At 37.9% G+C, this 16,090-nt stretch overlaps 1 protein-coding gene across 7 annotated transcripts in view; it reads right to left on the bottom strand.

Annotated features, from left to right (window-relative positions):
- ACTN2 (actinin alpha 2) overlaps window positions 1-16,090 on the bottom strand; it is a 67,214-nt gene that overhangs the window by 17,385 nt on the left and 33,739 nt on the right. For 4 of the 7 annotated variants that reach the window (XM_075146520.1, XM_075146521.1, XM_075146524.1 and 1 more), the window contains 6 exons: window positions 12,821-12,902; window positions 9,463-9,548; window positions 7,571-7,663; window positions 6,318-6,548; window positions 5,001-5,148; window positions 3,324-3,474 (listed from right to left, as the gene is read on the bottom strand). In XM_075146520.1, coding sequence (XP_075002621.1) covers window positions 3,324-3,474; window positions 5,001-5,148; window positions 6,318-6,548; window positions 7,571-7,663; window positions 9,463-9,548; window positions 12,821-12,902 — 791 coding nt within the window. Of the gene's footprint in view, window positions 1-3,323; window positions 3,475-5,000; window positions 5,149-6,317; window positions 6,549-7,570; window positions 7,664-9,462; window positions 9,549-10,662; window positions 10,749-12,820; window positions 12,903-16,090 lie in introns of all 7 variants that reach the window. The other 3 variants (XM_075146523.1, XM_075146526.1, XM_075146527.1) reach the window with 1 other exon arrangement.

Here is a 16,090-nt window from a genome sequence, read left to right as displayed (position 1 = left end):
AGATTTCACATTTTGTAAAAAGAAGTTTTGCTTATCATGCATACACAAAGTACTGCTGCACATGTGTTACAGAGCTTCCAAGAGAACAGTCATTTCTGTTTGTTTGGTTATTTGAAATCTACAGCCTTTGGAATTTAAAAATCATTAAGCTATTCCTATTGATCTTACAAGTACTTCAATCTTATCTGTAAAGAATTAAAAATTTAGTCAAATTTTATCCTGATCCAGAGAAACACTTAAGTATGAACTCACTTTAGGAACAGTGATAGTGTCACGAAAATAACCTGCTGAGCAACATGCTTTAGAACTGCTTCAGAACCAGGCTCATGTTAATCATGCACGTAAGCACAATTTGAGCCCAGGTTTCCAGAAGCAAAAAGACTCTCCAAATCAGAGTTACAGATAGTGGTCGTCTTGGCTGAAAATAAGTTGCTATACTAGAAGTGATGGCTGTGCAAGAAACTACATTCCAAAAATTTTATCCTGATGATTGAAATGAGCACACAAGCCCATAAATGAATATGGCACTTCATAGTACAGCTCACTCACGTTCTATTTAGCATTTGCTATGTCATAAATGGCAAATCCCATTTTCGAAATGCCTGACTTTTTCCAGCTTTGTATATAGCCCTATCCACGCCTTATCATGCCTCATTGCCAAGGATTTTTAAGTCTATACAGGCTGGAACACAACAATCTTATAGCAGCATCCTGGCTGGAATAACCTGCTTGCACACACACAGAGCACCAATCAACAAGCTTGTGTCAACTTTAACCTTAAGCACACAGCAGACTGAGCTGCTGCAGCAGAAAATAGCAGAACAGACAGGAAACTGTAACTGGTAGAGTCCAAGGTGACACAGCAATTTTTCTCCTTTGAAATAGTAACATTAGGCAGGCAAGAAATTGACTAAAACAAAACGTGGAGGTGTACTGACTTGGAATTTAGACACAGATGATGATAATTTCTATAACGGCCTGATCCAGTGACTGAAAAAAAAACAAGAAAAAAATACCTACATTGACTTCAGTAGGCTTTGGATCAGGTGCCAATGCACATTTCTTAGCATTCAGACATTAGTCAATCCTTCTTTAAAAATATGAATGGAGAAAGAAATTAGCATTTTCCTCCATAATCTCATTGTTTGAGGAATTATGTACAAATAATTAAAATCAATATTTAAACAGAAGCTGCCCATTTGCTTGCAACTAATAATAAAACTTGACCTTTATGACCTTTCATTCAGTGATCTCCAAGGGCATTAAGCTTAACTGAGCTACTGAGTCTCAGTGAAAAATCAGACACTGATAGCCCCATTGTATGGAGAAGCAGAGAAGTCAAAGCAGAGCATCTCTAAAAGCAATGGGTTTTCAGCACCTTTGCAGCCCAGGCCACAAATAACTTGTTTAACTTCACACAGCAAATTACTGAACCAACTGAGAAGAGACAATCCTAAAATAGACAGGATACAGTGTTCACTTGCGTCACCAGAGGTAAAGGACACAGGGTTCAAAACGCTGGTAAGCAGATGCTGTGCTATGTATGCTACATTCCCAAAGTTTCTCATCTCTTGTAAAACTGAAGCTGAATTAACAATGATTAGGCATTTCAGAAACTTTCTTTAGTATAAAGAGGAACAAATAACTCCACAACAGAGATCAAGGTGTGACAGAAGGTGTTTTGTAAGCTCATGTTCTCAGTTAAATCTCCACCCTCTGTTTTTCAGACTTCTTTCACACTAACTAAAAACCAATACTTACTCTGCCCGCTGTGCTTTACTTTTCCTTCTTTAAAAGATCTTTAAAAATAGGATTTTTCTTCTAAATCCATTTGAATTATATAATTACTGTAAGTGCTGCTGCTATCAGGTATGAACTATGTTTTTAGACAACTCTCTGATTTTTAAATTGTTAATGAATGTGGAGCTGTTTATGAGTCATGGTCCTTCACAAAGTAAAAAGAGGGCATGTTTTTAACACTTGATTATTGAGTAGTAACTGTTTTGCCTATTCAAGAAAGTGAGAAACTGAAGCTTAGGGAGTTGAAGCCAAGGCCAGGAATCTGGGAATTTTGATGGTGGCTCCTGTTTCGACCACTACCGAGCATCTGTTCCTGTTGGCTTTACAGATTTATACTGCGGGTGAGCAATGAATTTAAGTATGTGCCAAATTGCTAAGATCTGGAGCAGCGCCACTGATTTACAGTACAAAACCACTGTAATTAACTGCATAAGACTGTAAAATCAAATGTGTGCTTAGCTTGGTGTACACACCAAGTCAACTTTACCAGAATAGGGACATCAGTATATAACAGTACAGTCCTGTCAGTGTGGGCAGAGCTTTGCTGACAAAACTGTGCTTCACACAGATGAATTAACAACCTCCCCACAAACAAAAGCAAGCTCCACCAATAAAGACAGAGTTTAGCCAGAGTAACTGCATCAACACTCAGGACTTCTGCTGCCATAAGGGTATCTGTCAGTCAGGGGCCTTGACTTTCACATCCCTTACCTATGTAGCTGATGTCAACAATAGAGATATAGCCTAAATGTGTTGTAGAATTGTTCTCAGCTTTGGTTGTGTTTTCTCTGGGCATAGTATGCTGAGTGAGCAAGTGTTGGTCCTGTGGCTACGGAACTGTGGGTGAAAACTCCTGCTCTCTTATAGGAGAGCTTGTGTGCTTGATTGCTTGTGTGACCCTGAGCAAGTTATTTAGTTTCCATATGTCCCACTGCCCTTTCTGTAAAATGGAGACAATGGCACTTCCAAATATAATATGAAGAGATTGTGAAAATAAATATATGAGAGACAATTAAATCTTCAGAAAAGTCAGTGCATGACCCACTATATTATAGAGATAATTTAGGGATGTGAAGCCTTTTGGAAAGACCAATATACTTGTGGGAAAATCCTTGATTTTAAAGTGAAGATGCTTGGTCTGTAATTTGTATAAGTGAAATTATTTTCTAAGTTGAACAACTCATAGGCAGTACCTCTCAGCAGACCATATGAACTGAGAAATAAACACCTCCAGCATTCCCATCAACACACAATGGACTCATCAGTAGAGCTAATGCTAAAAGTTTACTGTTAAGTCAATTTTAAAATTTTTGTTTTCAAATAATTTTCGTCAGTTGAGTATCTATATTTGGTTGGGGTAAGGGGGAGATGAGGGAAAGGTCTCAGTGACCAGCTCAGATAATATACTTATGAAGCTATCTCCGGAATTCTTACGTTGGTACCTATGACACTATCAAATTCATTGGAAAGAGTTTATCGCAAAGTTAAATGTCAGCAGCTGCAAGCCTTTAAATGGAACATACTTCAGCTCCTGGGCAATGGCAGCGATCTGTTCCACCCTGTCCTGGTGAGCAGCCAAATCGCTCTCAAAAGCTTCATGTTTCCTTAACATGGCACGGATTTCTGTCAGAGAAGCAGATTCATAATCCTTCTGAAGTAAGATCTGCTCTTTGCCTGAAAGAGAAAATTAAAATATTAGTCATTTTTTACTAATCTTTTTGTTAGAAAATTGCAAATTTAATCAACTTTTTAAATTGAGGCATGGTGAAAATTACATGTATGAGATGAAGTCCCACCCCCACTGAAATCAGTGGCAACTTGTCAGCACAACAGTGTTAAGCAGAAATATATATTTTTAAAGATCTCTCAGTAATTCCTTCATTCTTGCATAGGTTGTTTATACTGGTCTAAAATAGCGAGTATTACATTGCTTGAGAAACTGGCATAAAAATGGTACATTGGCAAAAACTGGGGCTCTAAACTATTGTGGTAAGTCTTTTGTAGCGTAGACTTATGAAACCAGAAATCATACTGCTGTGCTCAGTTTCACTCTTACTAATGATCTGTTATTCTTCTTCATGTTCTGCCTTCAATTCATTATTCATTTCAGCACTTCCAAAAAAAAAAAAAAGAAAAGATTGAGAGGTGTGGCTGCCTGTTGTATCAAACACTGAATTTTCAGTGGAAAATGCCAACCTATTTACAAAAGGCTAGAGAAGCAAAGAGGAAATCAGAAACTGAACTATTACTCCTCAGCAGCTCCTGTGTTGGACAACTGAATCTACACAGACAGCCTCTACAACTGCAGCTCACCACGTGGCATTACACAGCTCTGTGAAGTCTAGAGCCAGAAGGGACTATTGTTTCATTTGCTACGTACCAGCTTATGTGAAGTTTTCCCTATCTAACAGCCATAACACGTCATCATGAGTAGTTTACGCTCAGAAAATAGGCTCTCAGGGCTGATAAACACTGTCATTTTCCTTCTAGTATCTGCTTGGCAGCCATTTACAGCCTTGTATGCTTCCAGCAACTGTCTTATGGGATGGACTCTGGTTTACTTTCACAGTGTGAAGAGATTCTAGCTGGAAAAAGCCAGAAGCATGGCAGAAGCAGGAAGACTGTTGTCAAGGCAAACAATAGGACGATGGAGCAGATCTATGTTTAATGGTCCCCAACAAAACTGTATGCTAGTGTATGGTCCTATAGCTGTTACAACTACACGTAAGGTTAGGTTATCCTTAAAAAACAGAACTATAAATGAGGTGTAAGCCAGGGTATGGAGCAAAGCAGAAATGAGTCCATTATCATGTAGTTTATGTGGACTATTCAAAACATCATGATGACCAAATGATAATCAACTCAGAATAACTCTGTTAATAATTTCACACTTAACCAATGGTGTCACTGCGTTCCTGGTTGGATTGCTGGTGTACAAATACATAGGACTCCATTAGCAGTAATGGCCTCTATTCCCATTAAGTTTGACTCACTACCTCAAGTTACATTTCATTAGCAACACGCCTACAAGTTAGGATCATGACGATAGTCAACAAAACTTGCAATTTTATCTATTATTTTAGGTTTCTAAAACTGTCCAAACTACTTATGAGTGAGTTTCTGGCTGGCAAATATTCAGCACTGACAGTTTAACTTTGAACATTAGAACATTAAAAATGTTAAAAGCCATCTTTGCTCACCATATGCCCACTGTTCATGAGTGGAAGCCTTCTGCCTAAATTTCTCAGCCAAGTGTTCAAGTCTTTCCAGTCTTCGTATTTCATTCAGCAGCCACTCTTCATAGCCTTTCTCAGCTTGTTCAAGTCTCTGCCAAGCGCCAGCAATATCCTGTGAAGAGATACATGGGAGAGAGGGGATGAAACTATAATCTCTTTTTATCCAAATTTGCAGATCTCTGATTCATTCACAATTTTGCTCCAAAAAGAGAATTTTTAATGTCCAGATTTTTTAAATCACAGAATCATAGAAAATGTTGTCAGGCAGCTCAGGAAGTCTTATAGTCCAGACATCTGCTCCTAATAGTGCATTCTATTCAGGTGGGTTCATGAAAAGAACCCCTACACAAATGGCTTCCAGACATAGCTACACGTTCAGTGTCTTCACGATATATTGCTTTTACCTCCCATTTTACACTGTGCGTATTCTTTTATGATATACCCATCTGTTATCAAAGTAAAAGTGCTTTGCTCTCAGAAGTTGACAATAGCAAAATAATTAGTATCAAAAGGATTTGGTGCGTATTTTATCTGGAATACAAATTCATTTCACTTTCTGTGGTGCACAAAGTTTTGTGAGCTTCCTCGGAAACTCAAGTAGGAGTTTCCTGTATGAGTAGGAAACTGAGGTAACAGGGCCCTTATTTTCTGTATATGGGGAGTGGACAATGGTCCTTTTCAGACAGTGCAATCATCTCTTTATCAAATCTGAGCAACCAAAACACAATGATAGAACAGAGTACAGAAACAGGTTTGCTATATTCCACAGGAAATGTTTTGACCCACAGACAACTCACAATACTTATCAGCAGATGAGAATTCTTGGTACTGACTATTCTTCTCTTCACAGACACAAGAAAAAACAAAATTTAATTTTAAAAAGTAGAAAAAAGCAGAAACATATATTGAGCAATGTCTCTTTCTATAAAAATGACACGAAAACGTCAGTGAAACCACTGTGTGTTTTGCTTAAATAAACAATATTTGGCCTCACTGATAGGGAAGTATTGATAACACTCCCAAAGGAAGCTCTGTATTGTCTCACATCTCAAGACAATTTGCTCCTGGGGAAAGCCTTCAAAGAGGCAAGAACATGCTTAAGAGAAAGCCAGAATCTAGAATGAAAGGGAATGTGTAAAAAGAGTCATTTGATATTGATAAAGTGCAACAAGCTGAAGTTTCTGAGGATGACTTAAAATGGCATTTCAATCCTTCCCGTTGAAATTTTTGTGAGAATGTTGATAAAAAGGAGAACAGAATATTGATGCCTCCTTTACTTACTGAAACCATTTTTCCCTCTGATGGCATGAAAGCTGGCCGATTGCTGATTCTCAGTTTTGTCTGCAGGGTGTTGAAATTGATCTCCAGTTGACATTTCTCTTGGACTTTAGGAGGTTTGTGTTTGCGGCGGTAGTCCCGGAAATCCTCTAATTTCTTCTGCATAGCCTGCATTGTTTTTTCTGGGGTCCTGTTTTCCAGCCAAGGAATTGTCCGGCGAATCCATTCTAAAAGCTTTCAAACCAACACAAACAATTGAAATAAAGGCAATGGAAAAGCAACCATAAAAAGATCATATTGAATGCACAAATCGTAATCAAGTTTGCTCCACTTTAATATTATTGACCAGTTGGTATCAGTGCCTTAATGGCAAGTAAGCACAAGATTTTCAAAGCTGAACAATACTTTTTTAACTAATTTGCCCAGATATTCTAGGTATTTCTAGAAATACCCTGATTTTCAGAAAGATGAACATACGTAAGGTGTCTCTAGCTAATTACTCAAAAACCTGAGTTACCCAAAATCACTTGCCACTTTAAAAAGTATTGGTCTTGATGTCTCAAGTAGTCATAGTTATGAGATCAGGACAGACACCAGCCAAGTAACTCAGGTCATATAAAAATCTTCACTCAGAAGTCCATTAGTGCCAATGTAGCACTACTGTCTTTGTGGCTATGATCTCAGTATGTTTTTTCAGGTTATGCATTAAAGACAAGGGAGCTGTCACTTGTGTACTACTCATCTGTAGTCCTGACTCAACAAATTTGCCATTTACCAAGAAAGGACAGGAGGAGCACAAGGTGCCCCCTTCTTCATTCATTTGCTGTCTGTGTTCGCAGGTGCATTGTGAACACCCTGACAGACCCTGTCTGTCACACCCTGCAGTACACAAAGCCAGTGGGCTTGGTTGGAATGACAGGATCCTGCATGTTCCACATGTGGTCAAGGATGGCAATCTCTGGAGAGTACAGAGACAGCAAGCTTGGTCTTGGGGCAGACCGACGACAGTCCTCAAAACACCCTTTTTGGCACATTAATGAGACTGAGTGACTTGCTGGAGGTCACACAGGAAGTCTGTGGCAAAGGCGTCACCTGAACCTTGACATCTTGGGCAACTGAGCTTTGTACCCTACCACTGTGAGATTTACCCTCATAGTGTCTTCACTTTGCTGTCTTGCAGAGAGCACATAAATCTTTCAGCTTTCAGTATTTCATGAACATAATTATCACCACATTACAGATACAGCTGTCTTTACCTCACTTGCTAGTCTCTCGTACTCTTCCATCAACCTCTCATTTTCCTGATTCACAGCAAGCACCTTACAGATCCGGTTAGCTGCAGTCTCAGCCTGTCAAACACAGCAAATAAACAGGACATATTCATAAACACATTCTGAGAAAGGTACAGGCTTGGAGAAAGAGAGAAAATGTGGCTGCTGCAAATAAAAATCACATTGTTTTATAGTTGTTGATTTGTGCTTCTAGGTTACTTAGATATATATTTACCCTCCTTCTGTAGTCACAGATTCCAATGGCCTGAATAAGGCACAGACCAGCACAGAAGTCACCTTGTTGCACAATGAAGCCTTATTATACAAGGGGGAATTTCACACTGCCACTATAGTTGTCTAATAAATCTATTATTTTCAAAGACATCTTAGGCCATTCTTAGTTATCTTATTAGGTTATTTTTTTTTAAATCACACCAAAAAAGTATTAGATTTGTTAGCCACACTGGAAAGACACCTGTCGTGGTTTAACCTGGCAGGCAGCCAAATACCATGCAGCTGCTCGCTCATTCCCCCCCCACCCCCCTGCAGTGGGACAGGGAGAGAATCAGAGGGGTAAGAGTGAGAAAAACTTGTGGGTTGAGATGAAGACACTTTAATAGAACAGAAAAGGGAAAATAATAATAATAATAATAATAATAGTAATAGTAATAGTAATAATAATGATAATGATAATGATAGAATATACAAAATGAGTGATGCACAATGCAATTGCTCACCACCCACACTGACCGATAACCAAGTAGCAATCGCTACTTCCTGGAACACGCCTACCATTCATATTCTGAACATGCCGTCACATGGTATGGAATATGCCGTTGGCCAGCTGGGCTAGCTGTCCTGGCTATGCTCCCTCCCAATGCTTGGGGGTTTTTTGGTTTTTTTTGGTTGGGTTTTTTTTTTTTTAAGCTGAATGTCCTTGACTAGCAGGGTACTTAGCAACAACAGAAAACATCAGTGTGTTATCAACATTGTTCTCATACTAAATCCAAAACACAGCACTAGGAAGAAATTTAACTCTATCCCAGCTGAAACCAGGACAACACCACATGTGATTCAGGAGTCCCAGACCACTCTATATCTGCACATCATATGTACATATACCCTTGAGAATATATGCAGCTCAACCACTGACAGCAAATCTTTTCATGCCTCCTGCCATATTTAAAATTTACATTAGTAGTTTGACATCACAGATCTATACTTTCATATAAATTATGTCCATTTGTAGGCTAGAAATGTATGAAGCAGAACAGTGGGAAATACCACATTCTCATGTACCACATGAGAATCCTATCCTATATGACAGATCTGCTACTGATGTTCTTGCCTTTTATACTAGTACTTTGATCCACAAATAATTCTGATAGCTTCAGTGGGAACCAGGCACAAATATTGTGTTGGATGTCTTCTGTGCCTTTCTGCATCTTTAGGCATCTTTGAAAATCTAGCCATAAATTACTACTCAGCATGAGTAAGTCTAGAATAGTCTCAATCTCCAAAAGACAAACATTCTTTTATGCAGCAAATGCATAAGATGTTGATGGAGCAACAAAAAACAACTCCATTTCACAGTATCTTCAAATACAGTTTTTCTGAAATAGTCTTTATAATCACCAAATAAAGACCCAAAATTAGAAACAGGAATGTCCATTGGAATTAAAGAAATCCAACTTACTACACAACATTTAACTAAAAGAGGTTCAAGTGTTGGTTAAAAACAAGTATTAGTGCTCAAGTAATACTTGCAATTGTTAATTAAAACCACAAAGTAATAAATTAGATTTTTTAATAAACTAGTGGAAATGTGAAACAACCAATCAAAAACACAGCAACCTGAAGGGACAGTTGATTAATACCTGCTCTGCTCCAGCAAAAGCATGGTAGAAGCAGGACACATATGTCATGATAGCTCTCTCATCAGGTTTGGGAGTGTTCACAATATCTACAAGAGGTGGGGAGAAATTAAAAGAAAACAAAACAAAAAAAAGAATCCAGGAGTAGAAAACAGGATGAATAAATAAAAGCACAACATAATGTCATTCTGATTGTTTTCTTGTCCATAGGTCTGTACTCTAGAAACTCTACAAAGCTGTAATAAATTTAGTGTTAGATTGATGGGTGTTGACAGAATAAAACGTACACAGAAATTCAACATGAGCTCTTACAAAGAAGTGGAATTTTTTTAATAAGCTTGATCCTGCAGTATTGTCACAGGGAGAGTGACCTTAATTTTACCAGGACTATCTGCTTAAGAACTGGCACGCATATGGTGACTTAGAATATGGGGTTTTTTTGACCAAGACACAGGAAAGACAGACTACATTTTCATCTGGGGAGATGTTCTCTGGAAATTGCATGTGGATTAGTTATAACCTTAGCATTATATGTCAGTATTCTTTGTATTACTAATACCTGAAGTATGCCCAACTCTGAACTGCCTTGCTTTTTAAAATTTTCCTTCTTTCCATTAGGACATGATTCCAGAGCTCTTCTGAGACATCTGTGTATGTTTCTGTGTCTATTTTGTATAGTAGCAATGTTTTATGTTGCTGTTTGTACTTACCATTAAGCATTTAACATTTTAAAAACTATCCTGAAAGCACAAGAGAAGGGTTTATTTTCTGAGCATCTGTTATGACGATTTTGACATCTGTAGCAAGAATAATATCCAGCAGGGAGAAAAAGGATGGCATTCTGCTATTGAAATTGTTTTCATCTTATATTTTTAAAGGTGCTTCAAAAGAATGCACACATGTTCAATTGAAGACAATAATGCCCTCTATCCCATTCAGTAACCAGCTGTCAAAAACCTACTGGATATTATTAGTAAATATACAGAAAGATGAGACAGGATGTTTCTATGGAACAAATGAATAGACTACTACTGGCTCTATTGAGACAGTGGCTGGCAGAGAAAATCAGGCAACAGGAAATGAGCTCAGCTCTAAGACACTGCCCTAGTAACTAGTGAGGAAAAGATCAGAAGAGGAAAAATTGCTGAAAGAAACAAGACAGAAGGTGAAGGATGAGATCTGATCCATCTTCTACAATCTCACCTTCTGAGCACCAGCAAATGCATGGTAGTAACAGGAAACATAAGTCATAATGGCTCTTTCATCAGGTCTGGCAGTGTTTACTACATCTGTGTAGAGAGAAGAGGGTTAACGGCTCAGAAATTCTCACAAGGTACTTCCGTCAGATTATGCTGATGGTGCCACCTCAGTGCTGTAAGGATTCAAAATAAATACACCATTATTCAGGTTGCATCTGTTTACTGATATCAGTGCAAAGCTACCTGAGCTTTAGGAATCAGTTAATGGAAAAGATATAACTCTTCCTGAAATGGCAAAACCTCTGAAGGCTGAGACTGTACAGAAGAGCATTGCTACCTTCTGTTTTGTGGAAACTTCCAAGCAGATGGCATGGCTGGCAGATCTACTGGGTTCAGCTTCGCTGTCACTCCAAAGCAACTTCATCTAAATCACTAAAATTATTCCAGAGTTAAACACAGCCACTGTCAGTCACAAAATAGGAGTGAGAGTACAGTGTATATCAGCACAGGGTCCCCGTGACTGCCAGGGTATTGACATATACTGGAACCCTGTAGAACTCCTGCAGTCCAGAAATACATTTTGTGCTGAGAAAAGCTTGGAGAGTAACAGTTTTGCAATCCCTGCACCAGTCTGTCTTTTTAGTTAATAGCATAAATCACAGAAGAGTTTGGCTTGGCTGGCTGATAGCTTTGTCCCTATCATGGCAGGAAAGAGTAAAGTATAGAGAAGGTGCAATCAAGGTATGGGTACATTGGTAAAAATGGACCTTTTCAATACTTAACAGAGAAAGGCAGAAAAAGGTGGTTTTACATCAATTACGGCTGAGTGATGAATGATGCTAGTGCAAGCTGCAATGATTCCTGCCAATGTAAGAAGTGGGAAGATACTGGTGTGAAAAGACCCAGGAATGAGATGACAATTTCTAATATTAACAGTGAGATTTCTAAGTTCAGGACCAATGTATTTACTGATTTTGCATCTACTTCACATAGTTGTGAACAAAACTTTGCAAAGTTTCCACTGAGAACACTGGAAGTAAAGAGAGTAAAAAGTGATGGTGTATACTTAGAGGGTGTTAGAAGAAGGATGATTTCATCTCCCCCTCCTCTGCCAAGAAGGAGAATAGTAAGATAAGGGCTAGAACGTGCAGAAAATCTGGTGAGGAGAGAAAAAGGTTTCTTACATTGTATGTGAAGAGAAAAAATGAGGAAAGGAGAATGATAGTAGGAAGTGTTCAATGGTAAGGAGGTAGCACTTCTGTTTGAAGCATGAAGGTGAAACCAAGAAACCTCTCAATGAAGAGGTTACAACCTGGATTTTCCAAATCATCCTGTATTGGCCTAACTTTCCTACCATAGACTTCAAGGGGAGCAGATACAGTGAGTTTGAGTGCTCTGGATAATTCCCATGTTATCACTGCTCTACTGACAAGCCACCAGAGCAGAGTCTGCATACTTGGAAAAGAATGCTTTGAACTTGTGTATGCAAATTCCAGTATTTTGGCACCATTTTTTGCCTGGAGTACAAAAGTTTGGTCATCTTGAAGAAATTCAGGAAACTTGAATAAATATTTCCTTGTTATTTGTCAACAAACTCTAAAGATTATAGGAGAAACCAAACATGAAACTATTTGTTAAAACTATCACTGTAAAAGGTTTACAATTAAAATAAACAAACAAAAAAATGCTTCCCTCCATCTTGCTTTCTTTCATAGGAGGCATGTTGTTAGTATATTTTGAAAGTTCGGTACTTCTATTTCTGGCCCTCTCACTTAAACATTTAAAAAAGTCAATATGCTTTAAGCTGCTAACAGTTGTATTTCCCTTTATTAGACTTAGATTTTAATTTCTTAAAGGCAAGGATTATCTTTTGATCCTGCATTTCACCTCATTTATCACAGTGGGGCCATGTGCTGAGGTTAGGGCCCAAAGAACTATAATACATACAAACAATAACAAACAATAAGGAATGAAGCAAAAAGTGAGTGAAATCATCCAATACATGGGGAACAAGAGGGAAAACATTGTTTGAAAACAAAGCGAGTTGCTCCATTATGACTCATGTGGAAGGAATGTTGAAAATTTGCTAGATACAAAACAAAAGAAGTTTTACTGTCTCCTGCTTGTGAGTAACACAAACTTCAGTAAGATACAACTCTCACCTTCTGCATCCAACATCTTAGGGATATCCAAATGCTTTTCAGCAATTTCCATGGCAAGGTTGATATTTCCTATGGGGTCATCCTGCATTAAAGAAGAAAATACAATTAGTCAAAGATAGAAATTTTTCCTTGAAGCAAGACTAGAGTAGGTACACTATTCTGTTTTTCCAAACTGTAAACTGGAGTCACAACTATTGTTCAAAAAGCAGAGTGTAGGTATATGAACTTTTGTCCTATCTACTGCTATACTTTCAAAAGAAAACAGTAATAAGCTATTATGTACCACTAGGACTCTGCTGCAAATATATTCTGGAGGGGAACAGAGATAACGTATGCAGTGTACACTAATAATTCTGAGCTAATTCTGAATGAAGTCCAGCAGTAATACATACAGTTAAGGCCACTGGTCATAGAATCACAGAAGGTTGGAAAATCATTAAGGTTGGAAAAGACCTCTAAGATCATCGAGTCCAACCTCTAAGATCATCGAGTCCAACCTCTAAGATCATCGAGTCCAGCAGGCCATACTAGACCGTTCATCACAAATTTAGTCCTGCATGTTTTTATACCTACTATACGTTATATTACAGTGATATGAATTCTACTGAGTTCTCTCTGTTGGTCAGGTGCATGCATAAGAAGCAAGCACAGACGGAAGAAGAGTTCTTCAGAACTTCCCAGTTTTGGCTTTGTAATACCTCTATAAATTGAATTTTAGAGCTGTGGAAATTCAAGAACTTCCTCAGGTTTTGAGATTTTCATTTTGGGTTTTGAAGGAAAGAGGAAGGAAGCAGTGAGCACAGTTCAGATAAACAGCACACATTTCGTGTCTTACACTACAGAGAGCTATGGCTGACAACAGAAGAGCGTGTCAGATTAGGGCTGCTCTTAAGGCAGCCTTCCCATATCAGCTTGGAGAGAAAACACCCTATGTGAAATGGCAGTTCATGCCATTAATGCTATTATTATTTTCACGTATTCACAAACTGCTAAATGATCATAGCCACTCTCAACAATGCCAGTATCTACAGAGAGAGATTGGGAAAATAGGACACAGAAGAGCAAAGTTAGATATGCTGGAGGGCACTGAAAAAATGTTAACAGGTTTTGTGTAGGGAATTTCCAGGGCTTCCATTTAAATACAAACACTTCCTATAAAGGGATCTAGTCTCAAGCATGTAAGTTTCACAGAAGTCTCTTTCTCATGCACATACATATACCAGGTATCATAAGCAGTAATGCCCATGACATGCCTTTTTATAAACATATCATACTAGATAGCCTTTCCTTAAAAAGCTGCATGTTCAATAAAATGTGTTATGAAGAAGAGTTTATACTTTAAAACCTAACAATTTGGGTATAATAGAATACAAAGTCTCTAATCATAATTTCTCACTCTATCATCATTTAGCAGTTTTGTGCATCATTGACATTGAGAGGAACTTAAAATGTGGACAATATTTAAAACCCATGAACGTATTTTTGCTATTACACAAGACACCATGTGTAATACAACATTTACTAAATGTATATACAAAAACTCCTACTGAAATTGAATGGGACAAAAATACGCTAAATCTAAGTGAGACCTATTGACTAGGTTAAAACACTTTGCTTATGGATGAGTGATAAGCACCTCCTATTTGTGTGCTTGGTACTAAGTCCATGAGTAAATAGTGCTCCACTGGTAAAGGATGTGTTTAAAATCACAGCAACTTCTGAATAATTGGAGGAGATCTCCATCACCCATCCTTTTAAACAAAACTACAAGCCATAGTAACTAAAAATCTCTGCTACAGCTAAAGAAATACCTCATCTAACTTGTCATAGTCAAGAAGATCAGGCCTGTGTCTATGGATAAGGGCGTTGAAAGCAAGGCCATCTTTCCAGCTACAAGTTCACACAAAACACATTGGTGAGAAAAGGAAAAGACAGCATGCAGGAGATAAGAAACCAAGAAACAAGACACCAAGACAGCTGTTAATGTAACCAAAATGAGCAGTCAATCAAACACAGCCAGGTCAGAAAAGCAAGATCTATTTTGGGATTTTTCTGCATGTGCTTTACGTGCCACAGCTCAGACTCAGTTTGAAACCTGACCTGTTCTTATTTTGGAAACCTCTAAGAGCAAAATAGTAATGCCGAAGCAGATCTGCTTGTGTTCTATTCCCTTTTTCCAGCACTCATATATAGGATGGTTATACTGTGAAGTTTTTTAGTACTGTGTACCACTTTTCAAAGCACGGACTCAATCAAACTAACTTCTGTTTGTGCCATGCTTAAGCACTTGTACACAGAGACAGGTAGCTTAGTCATTCCATGAATCTGTTTATCCATAGGAAAGGTTTTATCTAGAATTAGAAAACAAGCTAGTGTTGATGGCTAATATTTTGCCTTTTGGTTCAGATCTGCAGTTGTCTTTACAACTGCCTAAATTAAAGTCTTATGTGTTTAGGAATAAGTTCATTTAATTTTCATCACTGCACACCTTGGGGACCCCAGCATAAACTTAACATATATATAAAGCAGACTAAGTTTTCAAATAATTTCATTTCATTCATTTATCTTTTCCCTCATCAAAGGCTTTCTGATAACAGTTGATTCCACTAGTAAAATCAATTTATAATGGAAGGGATTGGAATGGAAAATATAGTCTATGATTTACCAGTCTCTCTCATCAATGAAAAGTTGCACTCAACAAATTAAAACCATGATTAAGTTTTCTTTTTTACTGGTGTTTACATAAGACCTCAAGATGCATTCACTCCAGAGAGCAGAAAATGGTACGTATGTATTGAGAGCCAACATGAAACAACAACATTCCAGTTTCTCTCTAGGTTTTATTCTTCAGTAATGATACCCAGAAATTCTGACATTATTACTTGCTCCTCATTCCTCCCTTTCAAACCAAAGTGACTGGTATCTTTTAGAAAACATGCATTTTGCCATGAGTAGCAGACTGTAATAGAATAGTTTTGTAATCCCCAAGAGGTACTATCTAAGGCAGTTAGGATATCAGTTTTGTTTCCACTTGTCTGGAAGCATAGGTAGAAGTATAATCTAAGAACTGGTGAATATTTTCTATGTAAGACTAGTAACTTATTGCGTACTCCTAATTACAAAGGGTAGTGTTTGTTCTAAAGAATCTTAGGATTAAATATCATCTTATTATTTACTGCTCTGTAATCTACGGTCATTTACACCGTAAATACAAAACAGGATGGACTGTACAATACTATCAGTGGTGAATGGAGAATTCCAATGTATTTG

The sequence above is a fragment of the Calonectris borealis genome, chromosome 3 (assembly GCF_964195595.1).
Source record: "Calonectris borealis chromosome 3, bCalBor7.hap1.2, whole genome shotgun sequence".
Classification (NCBI taxonomy): Eukaryota; Metazoa; Chordata; class Aves; order Procellariiformes; family Procellariidae; genus Calonectris; species Calonectris borealis.
Note: the sequence above shows the minus strand (reverse complement) of the source record. Positions and strands in the feature narration are given on the sequence as shown.